Source organism: Nesoenas mayeri (assembly GCF_963082525.1).
Source record: "Nesoenas mayeri genome assembly, chromosome: 1".
In the NCBI taxonomy this organism is placed as follows: domain Eukaryota; kingdom Metazoa; phylum Chordata; class Aves; order Columbiformes; family Columbidae; genus Nesoenas; species Nesoenas mayeri.
The window spans coordinates 49,379,726-49,405,969 of NC_137541.1; the positions used below are offsets into that span (position 1 = coordinate 49,379,726).

Here is a 26,244-nt window from a genome sequence, read left to right on the forward strand (position 1 = left end):
ATGGCTCCCTTTGGAAGGAATTTATTAAAAACCCGGCATAAAAACAGGTAAAGTGCGTGGGTACGTGGAGGAAAAGGGAGGGAGATACGGGATGGATGTCTTTTATACTTTTTTTTTTTGGTTCTGGAGGAAGGATGTGTTGCTCTGGACCCATGCCGCTCCCAGGAGCTGTAACTTCGGGGCTCACCTGCGAGTGGGATTCGGGGAGGAGGGAGAGGGTCGGCGTGTGCGGAGGGAAGGGGCGCTTCTCCCCCTCCCTTTCCCCTCTGGACCTGGCTCTCACTTCTTCGATCTGGCTCTTATGACTCCTGGGCAATATTTTCAGTGAGGGGAAGATAACTCCCCCTGACTTTGAACCTGCCCCGTCTAAACCGAGGCGAACATTGGAAATCCCCCGTGTTAACAAGGTGAGACTCGGCCGGGGCTGGGAGGAAAAGCTGGTGGCCCCCGTGTGCGGGTCCTGCCTGCGGCGGCCAGTGCCGACGGCCGGGGGGGACCTGGAGTCCCTCACCCGCGCTGGGGAAAAACTCCCCGAGGTTCTCACGGGGGCTGCGGCGGACCGAGCCGCGCCGGGCCGGGCCCCTCCGGGCCCCTCCGCTTTCCCCCCGTTTGTCTGGGAGGGAGAGCCGCAGCCTGCAAGCACTTAGGGTCGATCCTGTTCCTTACCCCGTCCGCTGGCTATTAACCTGGCAGGTAGGAGAGCACCGATCTTCCAGCGTGGGCAGAAGGGGATGCTTTTTTTTTTGGTTAGACTTTAGCTTCAGCTGAACTTGAGTGTTTTGGTTTTGTTTTTTCCTAGAAATATGTTCAGGGTGGCAGCGGTGGTCCCCTGGTTGGTCCCTGCAAAGTTTCTTTGTGGGGACTTTGCCCCTCATGTCATGCATGCTTCCACATGCCATGCACGCCAGCTGTAAAAAGAAAAAGAGTTATGTAATAATTTTAAGTGCTAGGATGGCATTAGTTTGGTTTTTGTTTTGTTTTGTTTTGTTTTGTCTTGGTTTTTTTTAAGAGTAAATTTGCTTGGAGTGTAGCAAATTTGCTTGTACACTATGGAATTTACAGTGGCCGAACCCAACTAGCTGAGACTGAACTTGAAGCAGATCACTGAAATTTTGGCTCAGTGAGAAACTCAAAAATAATTTGTAATCTCTTCCACACTTTTACTGGTGCTTTCCACTGAAGTTTACTTCGTATTTAAGGAAATACAAGGGAAAAATCTTTTTCAGAGGGATTCCCTAAAAAGTCAAGTAAAAATGTCCTGATTTTTTTTTTTTTTTGGGGGGGGTTTCCCATTTGATATACTGAAAGTTTTTCTGGAGGAACTGCATTTGTTGGGATTGTGTGAAAATATTAATTTAGCAAATTCTATGGAAGAGAAATTGGAAAGACAGTTACAGTCAAGGTTTAAAAAAATAGGATACTATTTTAGAGTTGTTAATGCTGTAGGTTACTGGTTAAGCAACGTGTTTTGCTAACATATCTGGAAACAAAAACTTTGATGTACTTCTCATGTGGCCATTTTATGTTCAGAAGATCTAGAAAGATGAGCATGAACTTTTACATGAAGTTACTTTTACATAGAGCTGTAAATTTATTACTGTTAAAATAGAAGCTTTGCTACTGCCATCAGTTAGCTGAATAGCTGTATTAAATCACAAAGCACAAGTTTCACTCCATTCAATACTGAAACTGTTTCTCTTTTGGATGTTTCATACTAACTGCAATCAATCTCACTGTGCTTGCTGATGTGAAATTTTATTCCTCGGGAAAAGCAAGTCATAATCCAAAGCTTTAAATAGCCAATAAAAATTAAAATACTAAAGGAGCCATTACTGTGAACATCTAGCACTTTCATTTCACCCTCTCTCCCTCCTCTCATGACCCCACCCCCACCAAAAAAATAAATTAATACCTTTAATGGCAGAAACATATTGTGACAGTAAGAAGGGGCTGAAAGTCTTGTGACTACAGAAATGGAGATGGGGGGATCGTCAAGAACAAAGCAAACTACAGAATTCTTAAGATGCATTATAATATATTCAAATATTTTACTTTCTGTGTATTTAACATTAGCTTTTGATATTGAATTTTGAGAATTAAATTCTGCTCATGCAGTTAGTAAAAGGGTCTTGTAGTATGTTTGAAGAACTATGTAATAACTTTTTTTTTCATTATAATTGTATCTTTGTTAATTAATTTGAAACCTTGAAAAGGAAGTCATGTGAGTTTAAAATCCTTGACTGTGTTTAGAGCAGTAGCTGAGGAGTCAGAACTTGTAGCTCATTACCCTGTTTTAGTTTGCCTACCTGTAAAGTGGAACCAAAAAGGGACAAACGTACATGTATATATTTAATCAGCTGCTTTGTTTATTAGGTCTACTGTTTCTCTTTGAGAAACTCAGTTTTGAAACAGAAAAAGTATTGCGTAAAGGTGGAGTACAAGAGGAGCAAGCACTCTCCTTCCCTCTCTTCACATGTTGCTTTTCCACTGGAAGTTATTTAATGACCATTAACTACATGCAAATATAACTCTTGAGAGTTATCAGATAAGCAAATGAGGAATAAAATCTATGTTTGCAGGAGGAAGGCATAAAGCTAAGGTAGCTGGAAGAACAGCCACAAGGAAAATGAAGGCATTATAGTCGTTCACACAGATAAAAAGAGGATGCCTCTATAATTAGTGCTTGTCTTGTAGCATTGCCCAGAGGTCCCAGATTAAGGCCCTGTTTTATAGTAGACTCTTCACATCCAGATCACAAAATGTCAGTCTCTACCCCTAAGACCTCAGAGTTTATACAAAGATGCTATTCTAACTGTATCTGTCTGCATGAGGTATTCGAGTGAGAGGTGGGGGATTTTGGCTGGGGTGCCATGAGCCTTCAGAGAAAGAAGCTGACATTAAACCTCTGGAAAACAAACTCTGTACTGAACTGCTTCTAGTAATTGAAAGATCTTCAGCAGGTATTGCTCACTTGGGCTGCTGAAATCTTGCTCATGCAGAGAGACAGCACAAGACCTGCGTAACCATTGGTTCATTGTAAGCCCTGATTTGATTTCAGAGAAGCAGCCACTAGGAATGTGGCCCAAACGTATTTTTATTGGCCAGAAAGAGAGTGATATCTCAATATCTTTTTCAAGAGTTATGAGGAGTTTTTATACTATTCTTTGACCTCCTGTGACAAGCAGAACTAATTGTATTTCCTAGAGCGTGTATGTGCTTGTCAGGGTGTCCCCTGGAGAACAATGCATCCAAAAGGTAGCAAGGCCATGCCCCACCCTGCTACAAATCCAAATGTGCTCAGCAGGGACAAGCTGTACCCTTTAAGGCAATAAAGGAAAAGGGACAGTTTCCTGAAAGACTAAGTCTCTGCAACATGAATAAACTCAAGGGGATATATTTTTATTCATATCTCTTAAAGATGCTGTTCTCTGGAAGTGTGAGGAATGCTCAGCTGACATCACACTTTGGATGTGTGTTAATATGAGGAAATGCTCAGCCAAAGAAAGAGAAAGGGCGCTCAGTTCCTTGCAGATAAGGTCTAGTATTGATCTAACACATTGCACTGCACAGAGACAAAACAGCTCTCTATCCAAATATCAACAACAAATACAGAGTGTATATACTTGCAGTTTTTATGTACCGGGGTTCCACATTGTATAAAATTTCCTGGTTACTAGGTAGAACAGGAATTTACACCCCTTTGATTTTCTGCAAGTTTAGGACTTCTCTGCTCGTGCTAGATTTGGTCCCTTCTGACAATCAGTCTTCTGGTTCATTTAAATGCTTCAAAATCTACTCGTCATTTCAAGGATATCTGGATCTGTCATTGTCTTATCTGCCCAGTGATCTCACATTAACGAAGCTGACTTCATTGCTATTTCTCTTTCATTGAGGCCACTTCCTGGGTTTTTCACATAAACCTTACCCAAACTTATCAACTGTTCCATGCAAGTTATAACCAGGGAAGTAGCAATCTGAAAGGAAGAAGATACAGAAAGTCTGTCATCTTCACATAGTTGTCCTTGGTGCTGTCGTGCTGTCCTGTTAGTCACAAATAATTTGAGAAATATTTTTTATCAGAGTAATTCATGTTGTTTCTAGGTTTACCACAATCATTTGTATGCTCTGTTGAAATACAACACATCTGAATGCAGAGTGCTGATTGATGATGAAACAGTTGTGTTACAAATATATTATTATTTAATTGTATTTATGGTTTTTGCGTTTCCTTTTTTTTTTTTTTTTTTGACTCCCCTCCATTTACTGTCCATGTCTCAGTGCCATAGCAGTTAGCAGAGTGTTTCTGTATAGGAAGCAATGATTTTCTTTGCCTACACTTTGCCTACTCTTTATGTCTGCTTCTTTTTCATCAGCTCATCCCTGGTTCGCAGGTAGAAAGACCATGTATACACATTAATTTGTACAGATATAGAGAGAGTTCTTCCTGTCCTGACAGTCAGAGGCCCCTTCCCAGTGAGAGAAACATTCAATTATTCTCTCAGTTTTTATATTACAAGCCCAGGTTAATGAATTAGATTAGAGACTTCATCTATCTGATACTGACTTTTCATTACCATGTTCCCTCCCTTCTTCCCTCCCTCCAGTAGTTTCTCATCATACCTAGTTAGCACACTGATTTGAGTATTACTCTGAACATCTCTACTACTCTACGGTTGAGTACACTGCTGTGCATTTAAAGCCTTGCCGAAGCAAAACTGCAAATACTCAGCATTTAGGTTTGGACTGGAAAATCTCTTGGAGATCAGCTGCTTATGTGAATGAACTGTGTATGACCCATACTGTGAGTCTCATGGGATCATGTGAGTTGTCCAATACTTCTCCTCTTGGATGAGCATACCTGGAGGAAAGTCTATATGAAGCTATAAAGGTCCTTTTGATTCAAGACTACTAGGCATTTGGTATGTATGTTGGAGTGGGTAGATAAGAGCTTATTTAGAAGTAGTGTTGCTATCTGTGTTAAATTTTTAGATTGAAAAGATGATGCTTGTTCAGTAATGGTGGAACATATTCTCTTTATTTTTGCTTTTCTTTGACTGTGAGATGTATTAGTGAACTATCAAAGAAGGAGTTTCTTTTTGAGCCAGAGATCATACACTGTAATTTCTTTTCTGGTCTGGCTTGTTAGCTTTGTCTCAGGGGTCAAAATGGTTGCATACATTTTCTAATAATCTTTGTACATATTTGTTCACTTCATTTTCAGGAAGAGCTTTTCATCTAACAAAACACTAACCTTATTTCTAAAGAGTTAATTATCTACTCTTCCAGGAGGGCATACATCAATTTCATTCCAAAGGAGTAAATAAAATAAGTAATAGATGTGTGTAATACTACACCATCTAAGGAAATAGCGGTGCTCAGGTTACGTTGAAGTTACTCTAAAACACTAATACAAGGTAGAGTCAGGCTGAGAAGATACACTTCAGACTTTTTAGTATTGTGGAAGAAAACTCTTGCTAGTGTTGATTCCCTGTTTTACTGATGAAAAAACAGCATTTTACGTGCAGAATAAAGACACACGTTGCTAAATGTGTAATGATTTCTATAGAGAGATATAAGTTTTCAGAGACGGAGACTTTTTTAAAAGTCAGTGATAATCACAGAGGGGTACCTCCTGATCAGCCTGCAAAGGTACACCCTTACGCTCAGAAAATATTATTTTGTTTGTTGGTTTGTTTTATATGATGAATAATAACAACTTAAAAGAATGTTCTTAAACATTATTATTTGCAAGCATTACCATCACACATGCTGTACAAGCCTTAATTAGTTCATCCAACTTCTATATTTAGTATGTAGATAAATCCTTATTAATGGTGACAGTATGGATGATGCAAGATAAAGTTTTTGTTTAACACCACACACTAAGTGAAGCCTAGAACTAAATGTTGGACATGTTGGTACCCAGTTGTCTACATAGGTGACTGAGCTGTTATTGTCACTTCTGTTGTTTCTCTTACTTGTTATGATGGTCTCAACATGGTGACTTTCTGTTTTCTTCTGCAGTGTTATCATGCTAGCAGTTACACAATATCACATAAGACACAACAGATAAGAGACAAATGGTTTCAGGATGAGCAGAAAGAGTGTTCAGCCAAATGGAATTAGACGGCAAAATAGATGACTAAATTTACTTATGCAACAAGGGCCAGAACCATCCTCTAAGGAATGTAGGCACTTTGTATTGGACATTAGGAAAATGTTCTTCCCCCAGAGGGTGGTGGAGCACTGGAACAGGCTACCCAGCGAGGCAGTCATGGCCTCAAGCCTGACAGTGTTCAAGAAGAGACTGGACAATGCCCTCAGACACATGGTGTGAACTGTGGGGTTGTCATATGCAGGGATAGGAGTCGGACTCGATGATCCTTGTGGGTCCCTTCCAACTCACGACATTCTATGGTTCTAAACAAATACAGCTCAGTGTAATTTTCAGGTAGGTAAGATACTCTGTTACAGACAAATGCCATGCAGAGTTCTCTGAAAATTTCTATCAGATTAGTTCGTGTCTGGTCTGTGTTTTAATCAACTATTCCATGCTTACATCTCCCAGCAGAAAAAAATTACTTAGAACTGAGTGTGGTATAGTTCTCATGCAAATTCCGGTGATGGCATTTTACCTTCAAGGGTTGTCAATTTTCCATGGACTTGCAAAATTCTTGCAATAAAAATGAGAATTTTTCATAAATAATTTCTCATGCATATGTGTTAAACATCAGTATAAAATGCAAGAGCTAATTAGTGATTTTGGAAGGTGCATTTTTTGGGGAGCCTTGCCCAAAAGAAACATTTTTTAGCACCTTACTGGAACTTGCCTTGAAAAGGCATCAGAACCATCCACTAGTCACTTTTTCCTGTCTCGACCTATCCAGAAATGCATTTAAGGTTCACGTGTTGTAATAGTGATAATGATACCAACTTGTTTGTGACCTCAGACAACTGATAAGCATACTTAGTTTTCCTTAGCTGTAATATGGGTGATAATATAACATGCCTCAGGAAAATAAATAGGGAATGACTAGACAGTGTAAAATCTACAGAAGTGCAGAGTGCGATAGCCAGTTAGTGGGAGAGGTATGAATAAAATCTGGGAGTTGCTTGTTTCTAATTCTTGTACAGTCCACTAGAGCTGGCTGCCACACAGAGAAATGAGAATATACTGCGGTTTGTTTAGGTTTGATTTCACATGATTCACTGAGGAATTTTCAACGGTCTGAAACATTTCATAATGTTAAAAATGGCTTCTGAGAAGGGTTGTAACGTCAGAGAAAGAAAGTAAGTTAAAAAATATCACGTGTGTCTTAACAGATTTTTTAGGTGTTTTTGTGTGGTGAAGATAAGGAAAGAAAGTTAACTTTTGAAACCAAAAACCAGAAAGGAAGGTTTGAAGTTTTTCACTGATAATGATAATAAGGCTGTTATGTAACTATATTTTTAATGCTATGATACCTAAGTCCTGATATCATGTGGAGAGTAATAAAAAACACTAAACGTGAAAGAAAATTTTTCCAGTGCAAGTTTGGCACACCTCTCAAATACACTTTATTTAAATACATGTTTATCTTTCACTGACTTTTTCCTATTTCACTCTCTCGCCTGTCTGCCTGAGTACATATTTGCATCTGCCAATTTGAACCATTTCATTTGTAGTCTGGATGGTTGCTAGACATACATTTTTGAGCATTAGCATTAGAAGAAGCCAGACTTCTGACTTGTTTCTCATGTTGTAATCTTGGAGGTGATGTAAATCTCTGTTTTCCTGGGTTGGGACTTTGTTGTTTTGTTTTGGGGTTGTTTTTTTTTTTTTTTCCCTATATTTATTAGTCAGCTACAGTGTAATGATAAGAGGAAAATATCTTTATACAGAGGTAGGTATTTGCTGTGAATGAAATTAATAAATATATTTTGATTTTGAGGGTCAAAACTGTCAATGTGATTTTCTTTCTTAATTTGCCACCCCTGTTTGCATTCATTGATATAAAGAATTTTGAGTTGTGAAATTGCCATCATGACAGCAAATAAAATCAGCCACCTTGAAAAGCATAAGATATTTATTTTGTTCTCCTTTTAATAATACAAAACTAACAAAGCTTAAATATATAAAAACATAACACTCTCTCATTTGGGGACAAAATCAAATTTATTAAAATGTAATAATCTATTAGACCAAGTTTTGTTTTGGTCAGGTATAAATAAGTTTACTTTAACTTGTAAGGATGCATGGCCTCAGTGGAATAAGGTAGTTGAGGGAAGACTACTAATTTTTAAGAGAGTCTGCCTTTGGATCTTGAACCTGTAATTTGCTCTGTGTTAATAGATTCCTTCATCCATGTGGAACACCTTGGTTTGCTTTCCCCAACCTCCTCTGTATTCAAAAGGATTATTTCTACAGAGCACAGTTTCCATTGTGAAAGCACTCTTAAACCACAAAATTTCTCAGGGCATCAGTTGGGGCACTGTTTTGATGACATAAAGTGTGTCTCATTTGTCATATGAAGTTATCAGATTCACTAATCAAAGAGTGGGTTAGTGATATTTATAAATCCAGGATCAGATTCTGACTTTCAGGTGCTTTTGTTTCTGTTGGCTTCATAATTGGTGAATTGGTGTTCTGAACTCTTGTTTCACTTGGACGTTACCTGTTGACAGACTTCCTCTGCACTGATTGCTAAGGCACTTACTATACTCGTTTAACTTGATTATTGCCTATATCTCTCAGGGCTACTTTGTTGTTAGCATCCTGTTTTACCGAAAAGCTCTGTACAAAGCCAGTTTTCTAACAAAAGTTTAGGATTGATATTGACTTTACTGCATTTTCCCAGACTTTTGGTAGTTTAAGGTCTAGGCAGGCATCTAATCATCTTGACAAAAGTCAAGCTTCATTTTACTCAACTTGAGCTATTGAAAATTTAGGTATCTAGTCATCTCAGTAGTCTTTGTAGTTAATGGGTACATCTAAACACTTCCAGAGGGCAATTCATTCAGCCTTAGACAGGTTTTCAGTATGGGATTAGTCACCCTTTTGGAGGTGCCTATCTTATGCCACTGATTACAGAGTAAGGTCAGAAAATTATCTTTGACAACACATCTACATTTTAAATAGCTTAAGGTAGATTACATGAGCTCCACCCCGATCACTTTCAAAGGGAAGGTCTTCATGGAGCATGCTCAGACTTTGTAGACCATCTAATTAACCATCTTTTGTACCATTCATTTTATAAATTAAAAAGGGAATAGTGAATGGAGAGGTGAATTACAGGTGGATAATATATGATTAAGGTAGAACTATCCTAATGGCGTGGATGTCTTCCCTGCCCCTGCCACGAAATTCCTACGTGATGTTGGGCAAGTCACATAAACCATAGTTTACAAAAGTAGTTACTCAGTGCATGTTCCTCATTTGCTAATACAGTGTCCTGTAACCTGTTTTGCACAAGGGCTGAGCAAAGGATGTTTATGGGTACCCTGCTTTGGACATCTCTATAGATACTGAATTCAGTTAGCCAGGATAAGAACTTAAAGAAGAGGATAGCTTTGGCATAAATCTTTTTGAACTTTGGTTTGTAAAAGGAAGTTCTGTTCCCTCAGCTTGTGAAGCAATTGCATATCTGGTGATAAAATATATATAGCAAAAGATTAAATTTAAAAAAATGTGTCTTCTGTAAGGGGTAGTACTATACATGGGAGAGAAGATATAAAATGGACACATATTGAACAAATATAAGTAATAAGGGCTGGATTTATGAAGGAGACTTTGGTATCTAGATGTCATGGTAGTCACTAAGATAAGCTTTAAGAACTTCTGATGTTCACAAAATTATGATTAAATCCTGAAGTAGTAACATTTTGATTGGCAGCACTCACCAGTTACCTATACTCCCATCATGTCTCACAGTGGTCTTGAAAACCCTGCAGTTACGTGCCTCCCTCACACTCTACCAAAATTAAGAAAAAGGCCATCTTTTTGCTTTTTCAACCATAAGATCCCATCTAATAGCCCTGTTCAGAGCATGTGCAACAACAGAAAAAGTGTAGCCAGACATCCTGATGGCCAGAACACCCCTGTGAGATGCCCACAGTGGCATCCTCAACATGTATTTGTCAGGACAGTTCTGTCAAGTTATTTTAAATTGAAAAACAATATTTCCTTTTGAAGCTGTTCCGTTTTTTTACAGTAACCCAGAGAAAGACAAGGATTGTGTTGGAAGGCTTCAGTGGGAAAAGGGGATCAGTCTTTTGGTTACTGTTCTAATTCATATTGTGTTTTTTATGCAGTGAACATCTAAATCTAGTCTAACAGTACCTAAGACCTGCCCTTTTGTTCATGTTTCTGACTACTATAGGTCAGTTCCTGCTGAACTTGCTGGTGTCAGCAAACCCCATTTTTAGGAGTTGAACTCTTCCATAGTACTTTTTTTTGTGGAAGTTTAGGTGTCCAAGAGGGAATTCTGAATTTCAGCAGTGGGGAAGACACCTGAAAGTTGTAACAGTCATTGTCTGCAATGCTTAAGTATCTTCTGTGGCTCTAGCAAAACTGAATATTGTCTCTTGAATGCATTCAAGCGAGGCAGGGGTTCGATGTAATGGAAAGCATTCATCTCGCTGTGGATATGCTTAATCTAATTCATTTTTGTTGAATTAAGTAGCATGGAAAATATTAACACCAATGTTTGGAATTTTTGAGTGCTTAACTGCAACTTGAGCATATTTTTTAATGCTAAAGCATTTGTGCATGGTAAGCATATATTCAGTATATAAATGCAGATATGACAGTTTGTGTTGTATGTGATCATGTAATGAATATGTATAGCACATGAGATATACTTTCACATATCTTATTATAGATCTACCCTGTATCATCTACATCCAACATACAATAAAACATATTACAACCCCCAAATCATTATATATATAAACAATATGTGCCAAAATAGCCACTTCTGTAGATTGCATACATATTCATCTACATATTACAAAACTGGGTGTGTACAAGAGTTCTTTAAAAGTCAGAAGTGACAAACAGAATGTGAACATGCCATAGAAGAATGATAAATATGTATATTTCTCCAAACATCACAGAGTTGTTCGCATGGCAGAAGGAAGAATGCCTTCATTCAGCTGTCACCACAGTATCCATTGAGCTTATGAAGTTCCCTGTTAGAAGTAAACTGCCTTTTTATCCTCCCTGAGCTATGAAGTCATCTGAATTGCTCATATGTTGAAAGGATCCCCACCTGCAAAGACATTTGGATATGTGAAATAAAAAAACATTGGATTAATTTGAATGTTGAGTCAGTCTGACTTTCTGTGAACTGAAGACAACAAGTAGTTTGCAGTGTCTTTCTGGTGTCACAGCCCTCTTGGCATAATTGCTATCCTGCCATAGATGTGTCTCGCAAAACTAACCCAATCATTTCTTGGGCCTGCCTAGGTCTTTGGCCACAGACACCTCTTTGAAGCCTTGTTTGTCTTCAACTGAGCCCAATGCAGGTTTTTGGACCACACCTGCTCTCACTGTTCATCACAAATCCTCTATCAGGGTTACCATCTTTTCAGCTGCATCAAATTTGTGAATGATTTCTCCTTAAACTGTTCAATCACATTCAGGTGGGTTATCTTAGATGGCTTAACAAGGCCTTTATCTTTATGATCTATTTCATCATGACTCATATGGTTTGGAGGTCAGACAAGCAGCTCAGCTCCAGTGAGAGGGTTGTGATAGGCAACTGAGAAGGCTATGAGCCTCTTCAGGTGGCCCCAGCTGGAAACTCACTATCTGTACTCATTATCCCTGTTCTGGAACAGTTTTGGGGCTTAAACCATGATCATTCAAATATTTTAGGATTCACATGGCTTTTTATCTGAATCAGGGAACATCTTTCCTCTGCAGTCAGTTTCCTTTATCTTCTCACACCTGAAAGTATTGAGTGTGTGCTACGGAATACCATTCTCTGTTTCTCTTTCTTGCCTACTCTTTCTTTTTTACATCAGTCCAGTGGATTTCCCATCACTCTTGATCTTTGTGGTCCAGCATTAATCTCGCTTCCAGACAGCAATTCCTTCCTTCTTACCTTCCCTACCTCTGTTGCTCAGCTGGCTGGAACTAGTTTTGCAAGCTCCTGTGCCTTCTTTAGCATATCCATGGCTAGGGCAGAGCACAGCTGGTTAACAATTTATTTCATTTGTTCAGTAGCTTCTTCAGAGAGGATGTGGTGATATTTCAGAAGCCAAATCAGCCTGTGTCTGACTAACTATGTATTGAAGCATTCATTGATAAGCAAATTTAGAAAATTACTTGAAAGCACAAGCTGCATAAATCTCTCAGATTGTCAATTCACAGTGAAATGCTTCAGATTTCTTTTTTCAAAATTTATGTCCACTCTTCTTGTTAGCATAATTACGTATCTTGTACTTAATTTAGCTCTTCAGGGTGAAGATTTTTGTAAGGGTCCACTTCAACATCTCATCTTCTTTTCCTTTCAGCTCTTCAGATACTGTAAGTAATAGAACACATTTGTCATTGAATTATCTTTTAGAAAGTTTGAGAAAGAAATTAGGAAAAAAAATTGATTGTAAATTAGGTCTTGATAGAACCCCATTTGAGATGACATCTTCAATATAACTTAATGAAAGCAAATGAAACTGGGAAGATCATACAGTATCATTTCAAATTGGGATGGTTCACTCTCTGCAAAATTTCTTGCAGTAAATACAGAAGAAAATTAAACCAAATCCTTCCTTTCTCACTCCTGGCAAACTGTAAAAAGATACTCAAAGCAGGTTTTATGCTACAAAAACCCAATATTTTGAAAAATCACTGGATACCAATACGTTAAGAAAGAGTGAAGTTTGGTGAGGTGGCTGAACATATCTAAAGGCTTGTTGTTGCACAAAGGGAAGTCCCAAGTCCGCTTTCCAGGCTCCTGGTCACTTTACTGTTTTCTTTGCACTGGTAATATTCACCTGACACCATGGAACCCAATGCAAGGAGCACTACTCAAAAAAAACCAAAAACAAAAACAAAAAGAAAACCAAAACCAAACAAAACAAGTGTCTTATTTATTTATTTATTTATTTCTTTATTTATTTATTTTCTGCCAGTTTATCTAGGTGGAAATCCTTTGGTTGAGCTAGCAGAGCTGGCACGTGCAAGGAGATAGGAATGTCAGGGAGACATCAAATTGCCTAAATTACTTCAAGATAATTTAAATAATACAATTGCTAATCTATAAGATTAGATACAGCAATAAAATATTATTTAGGACAATAACTTTCCTAGGATAGTTATTTTGTAAATAATTTTCTATAATTTGGGGATGGGTCTGCAGAGTGTTGGGGTTTTTAAAAAAAAGTTAAAAATAGTGATTCCTACAATGTTCCTTTTCAGAATCAAGAAGTAGAGTGTCCAGACTCTGAAACTCACCACAGGCTGCTGCTACAGCAGCTGCAGAAGTAGTTAGAGTAGGTAGCCATCAGGAAAAGACTATAAGAAAAAGCAGAGATGCTTTGCTGAGCCTGACCTCAGCTTGAGGACTGGTGAAAAGAAACCTGGTCCATCTGGACTTTATTTCTTCCCTTTGTGAATGAGGTTCGCATCTGCCTCACATGGTGCTAGCAGGAGTAGAGAAGTACACTGAGCTGTTTGAGCCACGCAGTGTGTATAATTGTTCATAAGAAGGTAACCATCCCAGCCTCCTTTGGCCCAGGGAGTACTGGAAAGCTGGCACAAAATCTTATTATTTCCTTGTCTTTATCTTACTCCTTTATTCAGCTTACCTTATTGTCACTGGTCTCCCTATAGTGTGCTTTGTTCATGTTTTGGCAGTCCAGACCCAGCCTCAGAATGCTTTCTGTTTATTTCTTTACTGAGCAAGATGTCAACAAACCCAAGGGAGGGCAATAGTATATGTTTGCCTTTCAACAGAAGCTAAACTGAACTCATGGAATGACAACAACCACAAAACTCCTGCTTTTAACCCTTGGAATTCCCCATGCTTCTTTGATGTCAAAAGCTTGTAAACAACTAGGCAGCTTCTAAAAGGCAGTAATAAAAGTTGTAATGAAGAAGCAGATAAAAAAAAATCTGTTAGCTGTAATAGCAGCTGTGACTTTGTCATTTAGAACCATGTGTTCTAAATGAGGTATAAATTTTTCTAGTTCTTATGTATTATTTAAAGTGATGGAATTTTAGACACATTCTGTACATTATTAATAGGAGGCCCATAAAGCTTGTATGGTTTAATCAATGCTTGAATATGCATAGGCACTTAGACACTGAAACAAAATAGAGAATTATATTTTTACAATGTAGCAAAATTCTTTTGGTAGATGTAAAACAGCAGTGACATCTTCATTTATCAACTAGTGAGAACTACCCACTGCACAAAACCAAGATGTAGCATTTGCAGTGTTGATATTCCTAAATTTTGAATCTTGCTTACTAACACTGAGGAATTTGAAAATGCCCATCTTTGCATTGTCCCCATCAGCGTCTAAATAATTATTACCGATGAATATACCAGTGTTTGTTTTGGCTCTGGAGTTTTTCCTGGATCTTCCATTCCTGTGTCACAGCTGCTTCCTTGGTAGCAGTTGCAATATACACATCAAAGCATGTTTTCCTAGTAAAGCAAATTGTTAATGTTATTGTTGCTCATCTTGGAAAATATTTTGGTGGACAGCTAGCTCTCCTCTGTTCTCAAACCTCCACAGTTTCAGGCCACCAAAAACACAGACCTGAAACAGTGAACATGTTACCTGTCATGTCATTTTGTGTATACAGCACACTTGCTGATATTACTCATCACAATTCCAACCATTTTTTTTGCCTAATATCCACTTACCAACCTTTTGACTTTGAATATACAGTGGAGAAATGATGATTTGTCTGACAGGAAGGCAGATTTAAAGTGTAGATGTAGTTCATAGAGAATGTATACCCTTAGGGGGAGAGTAGTAATTTCAGAGGTAAGACAGGAGAAAAGGGCAGGGGCAGATGCAGACTTCATCTGAATGGAGACTGCAGCCTTTTCATTTGCTTGTAGGTTAAGTGGTTGGGAGCATAAGCATGGTACAGGGCAGATGTAATAATTGAAGGATAGGACTTGGTAACCTTTTAGTCACCTCTGCTGAAAATCTACACTAGAACTTTGCCAATGAGATTTTGCAAAACAGTATCTGCCACTGCAGCAATGACAGAGAGTTATGTCATTATTAAATGAAGGGGTGGCAGGAGGATGTTCAGGATAATCAGCCATAATTATCACTCTTATCTACTGAGCAAAATGTATAATTCCTCTTACAATGTCTTTCATTTCTTTCTAGAAGTGCAACATGCTGTGTTAGTGCAATCTCTTGGATTATTTTCTACCTAGTATAAACTCTGCTGTCTATCTTCTTATCAGATGATGGAATTATTACTGTCAGTCCTCCTTGGTTCTTCTTGTTGTATAATTTTATTTCTTTTATATCTATTTTAAGTAGTGCCATTTGTTGGTTTGTGTTTTATGTTTTTTTCTTAAATATTGGAACCTGTTCAGGCACCTCTGTGCAAGCAGTACCATTATTAGAATGAAACACACAGTTTCCCATGGGATTTTTACTGAAGTCTGACATTTTAAGTCAACAAAAAAATGGTGTGACTGACTTATTTACCATAAAATAATTATCATAGAGATTTTTTTTTCTAAAACTGATATACTTTTAATGATATTTATTCTACGACAGAATAGCACTATCGCATTCCAATTAAAAGTATTTTACTGAAATATGTCATAGAGCACTAATAAAGTGTAAAATGGTTGGATGTACAAAAATTTTCACCATAGGTCATTGCTGAGTTATAATATATGCAATATTGTACAGTAGCTAACTGAGGTGATGGTATTCCTCTGCAGAAGGGATTAAGAAACTAGTTATATTTTTAAGTGCACAAATGATAATTGATATAGGACATAATTGTCAACAGCTGCTGCTAATTAAAATGTTTCATAAAGGCTTCCTGACAGTATGGGAGTCTTGCTGAGTTAAAAATTTATTCATTTAAAAAGGAATTACAGCAAGAACTCAAACTTAGACTAGGGGAAATGTGTTGTACATAGCTAGTTAACATAGCCTTTGTTTAAATTGTTTTTTTTTTTTCCAAATATTTGAAATATTTCAATTAGAACAACCAAACCACTGTGTATATGTGTATGTTTGAAAAATGTCACATGAACATTTAGATGCCTAATTTTTTTTATTATTTTTAATGAGTGCCTAAGTACATTTCTTTAAAGGAGGAAGCTTTATTATAGAGCAACATTAAACGGATGCAGAACCAGATGGCTGAGAGAAATTTAAGTTATTTGTTTTGAAATAATTGTTTTGTTTTCACAAGTTCTATGGTGTTCTTTAGAAGTCTTCCTGCAGTATCAGGACTACTCTGCTTACCTATGTCGAGGCGTTTTATTCCTATTAAAGTACGAGTCTTCCCTTGCCATGATACTTTTTAGCTAGACATTACCCTGACTTTCATGTGATGCAGAATGGAAGAAGGACCAAGTTTCTGACACATCATATATGGAATTTCTATCTCCTGTATGATATGGACATTAACTGTGATTCCATTAATATTGTATTTTAGGCATAGGTGAAGGAGAATGGGAATGCAGTTAGTAGGCTGTCTTGAACCCTAAGGCTTTGGAGTAATTCCAGCTTCAGTGGGTGGTGAGAGCGAAGATACTTCCTCATTGCTGCCCTTAGGAAACTCAGAGCATGTAATCTGCTTAGGCAGGAGGCATACTGAGTAAGAGATTTGGCCTTTATTGCCTTCTGAATAACTTTACAGCAGGTGACAGAACATTGAGAAAAAAAGATGGATTAAATGTGGATAGTTTGAATAAACTTGGTGTGAACTTTTAATATGATCCATTTGTGCCTGAAAGGTTGAGATACCTCTGACCTCAGCTTTCATATGGGCTGTGTATTCTTTATAGCTTTAATGTTTAAACTCACTGTCAAAAATCCATTTGGATCACATTAAGTTAGAGTTTCTTCCAAACAAGGGCTGCAACACATGGCACCAATAGCTTTACGTTTTTCCAAATTTCACAGATAAAAATCCCACAGAGCCAGAATATGTTTTGATCTTTTCTTTTGAGAATGTTCTCCCACTTTCATATATGCTTTTATATATATATATGTATATGTATATATGGTAACATGCTAAGATTTTGAAAAATAAGTAATAAAAGCAATATTATATTATCATTTCTAAATGGAATGTGCTGACTGATAAATTAATCGGCCCTTATATACCCTGACATGTAAATATCACTAGTATCAGAAGGTCTCAAACGACATGGACCATGCGTCCTATGCTACAAATGCAGATTGTTTGTATCAAGCACATGTACCTGTAATTTTGTCCTCTCCTTGTTTCCAGCAAGTAAATATAATTAAAAGCCATCAGATTTACTTGATAAGTAGTTATGTCTTGGATCTGAGACACAGAGACACAGAGGTTATTATCTCTGTGCTTAAACAAGGCATGTGCTGTCTGGGCCTTTGCACATGAAAAAAAAAAACACACAAAACCAACACATTTATGGATGCTGAACAAAGAGAAGACCATAGCACCAATACATACTTACCGAAATCCAAGCGTGCAGATTAGAGTGCCCCAGCAATGTGTTTAAAGACCATCCCCCTTGAAAACACTAGATTATTAAATGCTTTTGTGGCAGACGTCTCTTGTTTTCCTAGGATCTTTTACGCCATTGTGTCACACCAGTTTCAAACAAAAGTGGCTCAGCAACTGAGTGTGCATGGCTGGGGGACTGTGCAACTTGGTAGGAAGCAGATGAAGGTCTCAGTGAGGAGCTGTGAGTGAGCAGCCTGAGAAAGGGCCAGCCTGCTGGGAGCTGCAGGCAGCACAGACCCTGCCGGCTTCTGCCTGGGAGTTTCATCCTTCTTAATGGACTCCAGGAAAGCACTGAGATGGCAGACACTGAAGCTCTAGGCAAGGCCTTCACTGCAAGGGTACAGTAGACAGCAGGAGAGCCGTCTCTTAAAGTTTTGGTTTGTTTTGGTTTTTTCTCTGTTTTCTTGCTTTTGGTTTCTCTACTGAAGAAGTGAATTGTTCTGGGTAGTATCTTGACATAATGTCAGGGTTTGTTTCTTAGAAGTTTAGGAGCAGTTTGGCCTTCCTCTGGGAAGGTCATGGCAACAGCATATCTACCTGAGAGCTGCGGTCAACTGAGGACCCCGTCATGGCAGCTGGTCAATCATAAACCACAATTATCATCTGATGTGCTGCAGATTAGACTATATGTTCAAATGTGCTATTGAAAGGGTTTATGCTGTCAATAGGAGACTGTTTATAAGTTGCTGTTCTGTTTCCTTTCTTTTGCATTGCAAATTATAGCTGTGATGGGTGGCTTTCTGGGTCCTATATATGCTGAAATGTATTTATGCAAGCACAGCATCAAAACAAACAAACAAATAACAGATGAAGAGAATAAAATATCTCAAAAGTAGAAAATTTGGTTCATTTTCTACATTAAAATGGAATAAATTAGTTATATCATCTGCTAGCACAAAACTAGGAGCACTCCTTACATAAAACATAATTAATTACAGACTATGTGCCATTTGCAAATGCAATGATGAAAGAAAAAAAGGTGATGTTACACTAAGAAGTATAAGAATATTCCAACCCACAAACACTTGTACTCTCTAACAGATGCAGCTATATAAAAACTATTTAACAGCAATTTAATTAATATATAGTAAAATCTCTTCCACTTCTGAAAATTAAGATTATAAAATATGATTTCCCCTATAAATTGGTGAAAAAATGACTAAGCTATTTCACATAAATGGCTTTCCAGCATAAAATCTTTATGTCAAACTTGTAAGCTATTAAGTTGTATGCATTTTCAAACAAAGGATTGATATATTGCTTTGTGTGCCATTTATTTTCACCTGCAGATTTTTTTACTCTGTATAAATTATTTCAGTCACTGGGAGGAGACGATTAATACAATTTTTGATCATGAACACAATCTATCCCTTTCTGAACACAGAAACATTAATAGTTGTGTTGACTTCATATTGGTTCAATTGGTCATGCTGACTTAAAATAAACGAAGCGGTACACAATAGTGCTAGTAAGGGTTGACAAAAATGTCTTTGTTATGAAACTTCTAGCTGTTATCTAGGTATTTTTCAGTTACTGAGTTTGATTAGTTCCTTGGGGAGAGTACATCAAGAAATATGGGAATGTTGAGAAAGGAATTCCATTTTATTTTTCTGTGAAAGTCTACAAAGATTTTATTACACTTAAGGGAGATGAGAGTTTTATCTGTGTTTTTTTCTCAATAGAGACAAAATATTGTTTGAAAGTCAATGATATTTCAGAAATACTGTATTAATCTGCTAGTAATATAATATCTAAGTGATCTAGTCCCAACAGAATGTTTGCTGAAATTAGTAAGGAAAATGTAACATCTTGTAGATGTATAGATGAAATTCTAAAAAGTAGGAGGATCTTTTTATTTGATTGAAGTGATTGGTTGTAACACTATATATTGCATACTTAGGAAGAATGTTAAAATTTTCAGGAAGACAAAGAATTACATGTTTGGTATTTATATTTTTGTGCCTGACATCCCATAAAGCTAGTGAATATCAGAAGTGCTGCTTCTAGCATTTAAGCTATCTCGTATTTTGACTTTGTGAAACATAAGTACTTGTTTTTGTTTTGTCTATGCATTGCTGGAATGTATTACCTTTCTTCCCTTAGGCCTGCATAATAAATTAATGAAGTCTATATCTGACATTCAACAATCAGCTTGTGCTGGCACAATCAAGACTTTGTGTGAGGTCTATAAAGTGATTAAAATGTTTTTTTGGGTCATCATGAAGAGAAGCAAAGAGTAGAAGGCATAAAACTAGCGATAAAAACAAACAGACAGAAGTGATTGGAAATGTAATTTTGACCATTCTTAACCTTAAATTCTAATCTGTTCCTGAGAAACAAGCAACTTCACAAAAAAGGTAGACCTGCATGTTTTCATTATTGTCAAGGCTTTAAAACCATAGATAGATGAATAGAATATTGCAGTGGTCAGTTCAAAGAAACAGAATTCAAGCCAGAACTGAAAGCTTTAAAGCCTGTTTACAGCAAAAGCAATAAACTTTTGAAAAAATGGAGGAGTTGTCTAGCTAGTTTTTAATAAGTTACAACTGAAATTATTTTTCAAGAAAGTCAAACATTCAAACTGGATAAACACCTTAGGTATTAGAGACTCATTAATTGATATGTTATTGAAAATGACAGTTCTTTTGCTTTCTTTACAAAACTACAAGATGTCAAGGCCAAGGAATCAGTAAATAGAAGTAGTTTGCCTCTTCATTAAAATGACCAATTAAAAGTAGATCTTGTTGCCCAATATTGTCATTTTTAGTATTAAATTGCAGGAAAAAAAATCACTGTCAATGACCAACATTTACTTAAGATGAGGAATTACAAATTCAATTAGATCTTCCTTAGTATTGAAATTACTTTATGGATTTCCTTATGAGTGATAGTAATAAATTGAACAGCAAATGGAATAGTGAGCATCTAATCTAAGATATGAAGTCAAAATACATAGGTCCCATGTTCAGTTATCTTTATTAAATATACTGCTGTCTGAACCATTCCAGTTACCTATCTACCAGACAATAAATCAGAATCTGATTAGATTACCATTACCTGTATTTAGCTATCTGGAAATGAGCTATTTAGTGAAGGTGGCCACTCTTCTAGTTAATGAAAGAAAGAAATAGCTTCATTTGAAGATTCATCCCAATGAACATAGATAGTTCAGGTTGTGATGACTTTCTCCTTGGAGGTCTACTCTCCTCCCATGACAAGGAGGAACTTTGATGGTGAATTTATACTAAAATATTAACTTCCAGGTGCCTAAGGAGGACAAATTCCACTTCATATATGCAGAATCTGCTCTCCAGTTTCTATGAGGAAAGCACAGCTTAATGAAACATGGTTCCTTTTACCATCGTCTTGCATCCTGAAAGCAACCATCATAATTGTTATGCTGTGACTGACATGCTGAGGCTTCATTTTTGTTTGGTACTATCTGAATTAACTATGATTTAGAATTAGAGGATAAATTTTACCTAAAAGGTCCATGGTGGGCCACATCAGTTTACCATTTTATAGTGGTAGATAATAAAGAACACTTTTGATTTTTTTACATGACAGTAGGATTCCACGGCACTGTAAGATTATAAATGACTCAATTCTTTTTTATTAAAAAGAAATACCAACAATTCAGTGAGGTTACTGAATAAAAATGAAGATAATGTATGTTGTGACAAACACATGGAAAAAATAATGAAAGAATTTGCACTTTACAGTTCTGGTTTGATCCAAGAATTACATTTCTTCTTTTCTGATAAAGGTGGCAATATAATTACAAGGTGTATGTTACATAAGTTATACATACATATATGTGTATGTATTTTCATGTATAAGCTACTTGAGTTCTTTGTATACCTACATGTGCATTCATTATCCATTCCTGCAGTGGTACTACTAGTTTCAGACTTCAGTGTATTAATTATGCTATAGACAAGGTAAAGAAAAATTCTTCTCCAAAAAATCTCAATGTAAAGTCTGAGTAAACAGGTGCATCATAGCTGAAAAAAATAATAGAGGGTGATAAACAGCTAGAAAATTATTGAAAACAGTATTTTTTAAATGTGATTTTATATCCATATTGTTTGCAGAGATCCTGTAGGTATGACTTTACAATAAACAGTGTATTTCCATCAAGACCTTGCTTAACTCAGTGCACCAATACTATGGGGCAACTATGGGGTTTTCAAATTACTTTGAAGGTTTACTAATATCATAAGCTATGTTCATAGGAAAGCTTTAAAGGGGCCAGGAGGAAGAGAGACAGTTAGCTTCTGCTTAGCTCATATAATCTGTTACATGTTTAAAACAGTGACTAGGAGACAATATGGCAATCAACAAAAAAAACAAGAAAAAGAAAACAACAGGAAGAGTTTCAATGTGAAAACAAATTGTGTAAGACTCTCAGAAGAATGCTAAAAGACTGAGATAACTTTCTCTGAAATGTAATTATTGGTTACAAAAACAACAGCAAAGACATGCTCTGAGTTTACTTCCTTACAGTCCCACACTAGTATTTCTTATGTTTTTATGCCTAGTTAATTTTTGCTTTTCTGTCCTTTTATAAGTTGAAATTCAATGACTGATAATATACTTTTATTTCTAGGTCAATTATTTATGTATCAGTAGTGGACATTGTTTGAGATATTAGATTTTTCATAATTCATTTTGCGTAATTTTATGCTTAACACATAATGCAACTCTGTAGTTTATGTGGGTTTTTTTTTCTTTTTATGTCTGTAGTGTAAAACAAACACTGGGTTGACAGTCACAGCTGACTTACCTTTCGATTGTCTATTTATGTAAGTTCCATTTAGTTATCAACCTGTCAACAGACAAAAATATTTCTATAGCATCCTGTATTCTGTAAAAGTAAAAAAACTTACAGATACTGACTTAAGGGTAATGCCATTTAATATGGTATTGTCTTTCACTCCCCCCCATTTAAACTTTAATATTCTGTTTCTTTGTGCCATTTTGCCATTTTCTGTGTGTGACAAAGCTGTCCTATTTTGGGAAGTAGTCTGTGAAAATATTAATCTTTTCAACACCAGTTTTAAAAATATAAAATGCTGGCCTGTAAGAGGGAGCTATTGAAGCAGCAAAATGATGTCATTACTCAGACTAATCTACCAAAACACAAATTTTAAAGAGGAATGTTCCAAGACCTGGACCAATGCAGTTAGAAAGAGCTCTCCTGTGCGATGATACTCATAAACTCCTTCTTGAAGGTTTTATAGTATTCATTTGCAGTCTCTCGTCTTTTATGGGTGATTGCCTCCTGGTCAGAGTGGCACCTAGAGCTGAGTCAATTATAGTTCAATTTATTGGCCTGCTGTTTGTCTCTTGTGGTGTGTAGTAATTTTTTTAAAAAAAAAAAAACAAACAAGTTGGATCACTTTAATAATCATAGAGTCCAACCCTAGTTAAGTAAAACTCCATTTCTACTACATCTTAAAAGGCTAGAAAAGTACTACAAATAAGTAGTCCCGGATGGAAACAAATGTGGTATTGAGCCACTAGAATATTGTCCAAATTGTCATTTTCAAGCTTTCTCTGTCAGACTGGGTTAAATCTCATTCATTCAAATGAACTGGAAGTGATACTAGAAAATCCAAAGACATGCATTTTTGCCCGGGGAGTTTATATTTTATCCTTTTAGGCAAGAGGCCAAATCACCAGGTCTGGGCAAGTAGCAAATTATGCATGTGGAGGCCAGAGAACAAGAATATCCTGGACAGGTTCCACAAGGCCACCCTGGCAATATAGGCCTATGGCCATCCAGGGCTACTCACATGGGGACAAACTTAACTGTAAAGTGAACTTCTGTATTGGGTCAGCTGAATCACTCTGTAGATTCCACAGATTATGTTGATTAGATGGCTATAGTAGCCATAATGGAATCTTAGACATCTGAAGTTAGGTAGTGCAATGCATAAGGAGGTACCAGCTGCTAATGTCAGGTTAATACCACATGCATGGGAATTCATAAAAACATTTTAAAAAAATTAAAACTGGTTACATTTTTTGAATTTCTGTATCATTACAAAGGTTATAAAATACAGACCATTATATGTATTCTGTCATAGTTGGTATTCTCTCACAACTCACTGGAACTCAAGCTATTTGGTATTTCAGGAAAAGCAACAAATTTCTTGAGACTTTTAAGTGAAAAATCACAGTGGAAAACAATGGTGTTTATGCTTGTGTGGGTGCAGGTGTGGCAAAAGAGCTATAGATTTATCCTATCATCAAGTTCTTTTAACTTAGACAGTGTTCAATCATCTTTTCTCAGTCCTTCTATGTTCAGTGCATATTTGGAAGTATGATTCTTCCCTTGCTGATATTAAGAGATGACAAATGTTTGCGCAATGTGTGATGAGAACAGATATGCAGATTTGAAAGTTATGTTATCCTAGGACAGTCTGGAAATGTAATGCAGACTGCCAAACTTTATCACTTATTGTTAATACAGATTTACTGTGTGTACAAGAACTAAATTTGATAAAAAACTTTTTATGTGAGATTCACGGTCAGCTGAAGTAGTAATAATAATAAAGCAGTAGCTGAAATGGGTGTGTATGTGTGTTACTTAATCCAAAGGTATTCATGTAACAAATATATTGTCTTGTACAGAAATACGGGGATTTTTAAAAGTGGTAGTCGTATCAGAATTACAGTTATTATTCATACAGTCTGTGACATTGATATGTAATTTATAGTTGGTCTCTTCTTGTTTTCCAGATCTCCCAACAAAGACATGGCTTCAAATGAAAGAGAGATTGTGGTTTGGGTTTGCCAGGAAGAGAAGATTGTATGTGGCCTGACAAAGCGCACAACTTGCACAGAAGTGATTCAAGCACTGCTTGAGGAGCATCAGGCAACATTTGGAGAGAAAAAAGTCCTTTTTGGAAAACCAAGTGATTACTGCATTGTAGAAAAATGGAGAGGCTCAGAGCGAGTCCTTCCTCCCTTGACAAAGATTCTGAGACTTTGGAAGGCCTGGGGGGAAGAGCAGTCTAATTTGCACTTTGTGTTGGTGAAGTCAGATGCTTTCCTCTCATTTCCATTGTGGAAGACTGCTGAAGCTAAGGTAGTACAAAATATAGAAAAACAGTGGGACCTCAGTCCAGCGAATTACATGAAGATGTTGCCAATAGACAAGCAAAAGAAAATTGTCAGGAAGACTTTCCGGAAACTGGCCAAGCTTAAACAAGACAGTGTTCAGCAAGAGAGAGATAATATGGAGACACTTATTCATCTGATCATTTCTCAAGATCATACCATTCATCAACAAGTCCTTAGAATGAAGGAACTAGATATGGAAATTGAAAAATGTGAAGCGAAATTCCATCTTGATCGTGTAGCCAATGACGGAGAAAATTATGTGCAGGAGTCCTATTTAATGATCAGTCCAAGTGAGGCTGAGCAGCAAGGGATTAGGCCAGATGATCAAAAAGATGTGCATGACTATTTGAGTAAAAGTGAGGGAATTTTACAGGTTGAAGAGAGACTGAAACATCACAAACAATTAATAGAGAAGCTGTGTGCTGAAATTGAAAGAGAGGTACATGGTATATGCACAGAAAAAAATGGAGATGATGTTTGCACAGAAGGAGCTGCCAATGCTGAACCGGAAGACTCAAATTTGGAAAGTGTAAAATATGAGCTGGAAAAAAGTATGAAAGATGGTCTGAGAATTAACTCATACTTGAGCTGCGTTCAGAAAGAACTTACATACAGGGACTCACTGCTTCAAAAGAAGGAAAAAGAATATGAACTTCTTACAGAAGAATTTAATTTACTACATGTTAAAGACAGCATTGAAGCTAGGCTTCCTTCAGACGAAGAGCCATCCAAGGGCAGTGGCATCTCCAGTAACAGCATTGCTGCTCCTGACTTTGTTCATAGAGTGACTAATCTGGACATAAATGATACAGACTCTGACACTGGAATTAGCTCTACACACAGTCAGGACTCTGAAATAACTTCAGGAGACATGGTACTGTTGTCAACATAGTTGAAAACAGTCACACATTCATGAAAAATCATATTTTGGAGAATATTTATAAGAATTAATAAACCTTGTTGTCTTGAGATTTCAGCTCTTCAAGATGTTAAAACTGTGGCACCTCTGTAGCAAAGTAAACAGTGTCTATTTATGCGCTTAATAGTATATTTGTGCTTAAATGCATGGGCAGTCTCATGAGTTAACTAATAGGTGCAAGCTGTTGGCTTTGCTAAATCAGGATAGACTATTCAGACCTTGTATGATTGATACTCAGTGAAACATGAGGATTTGGACTGGCTTGCACCAAAAGTCTGGAGATTTGATATCCCCTAATCTTTGGGTCCACTTCTGCATCTCTGACTTTTTAGGAATGTGAATTAGAGATTAGACCAAACTAAACAGAGAGCTTGATTTTCTGCTCTGTTACATTAACTTTATTCAGATGGAGTTTCCCTGCTATGAAGCTGATGTAAAGGAATATATAATCGAGCATGTAATCGAGCATGTAATCTGTTAAAAATAGTTTTTATTA

At 36.9% G+C, this 26,244-nt stretch overlaps 1 protein-coding gene across 1 annotated transcript; it reads left to right on the forward strand.

Annotated features, from left to right (window-relative positions):
* RASSF9 (Ras association domain family member 9) lies at positions 1-25,721 on the forward strand (the record flags this gene model as incomplete). Its single annotated transcript, XM_080349604.1, has 2 exons — positions 1-47; positions 24,446-25,721. The coding sequence occupies 2 exons, from the start codon at positions 1-3 to the stop codon at positions 25,719-25,721; spliced, it is 1,323 nt and encodes a 440-aa protein (XP_080205730.1).
* Between the last annotated feature and the right edge of the window lie 523 nt (positions 25,722-26,244).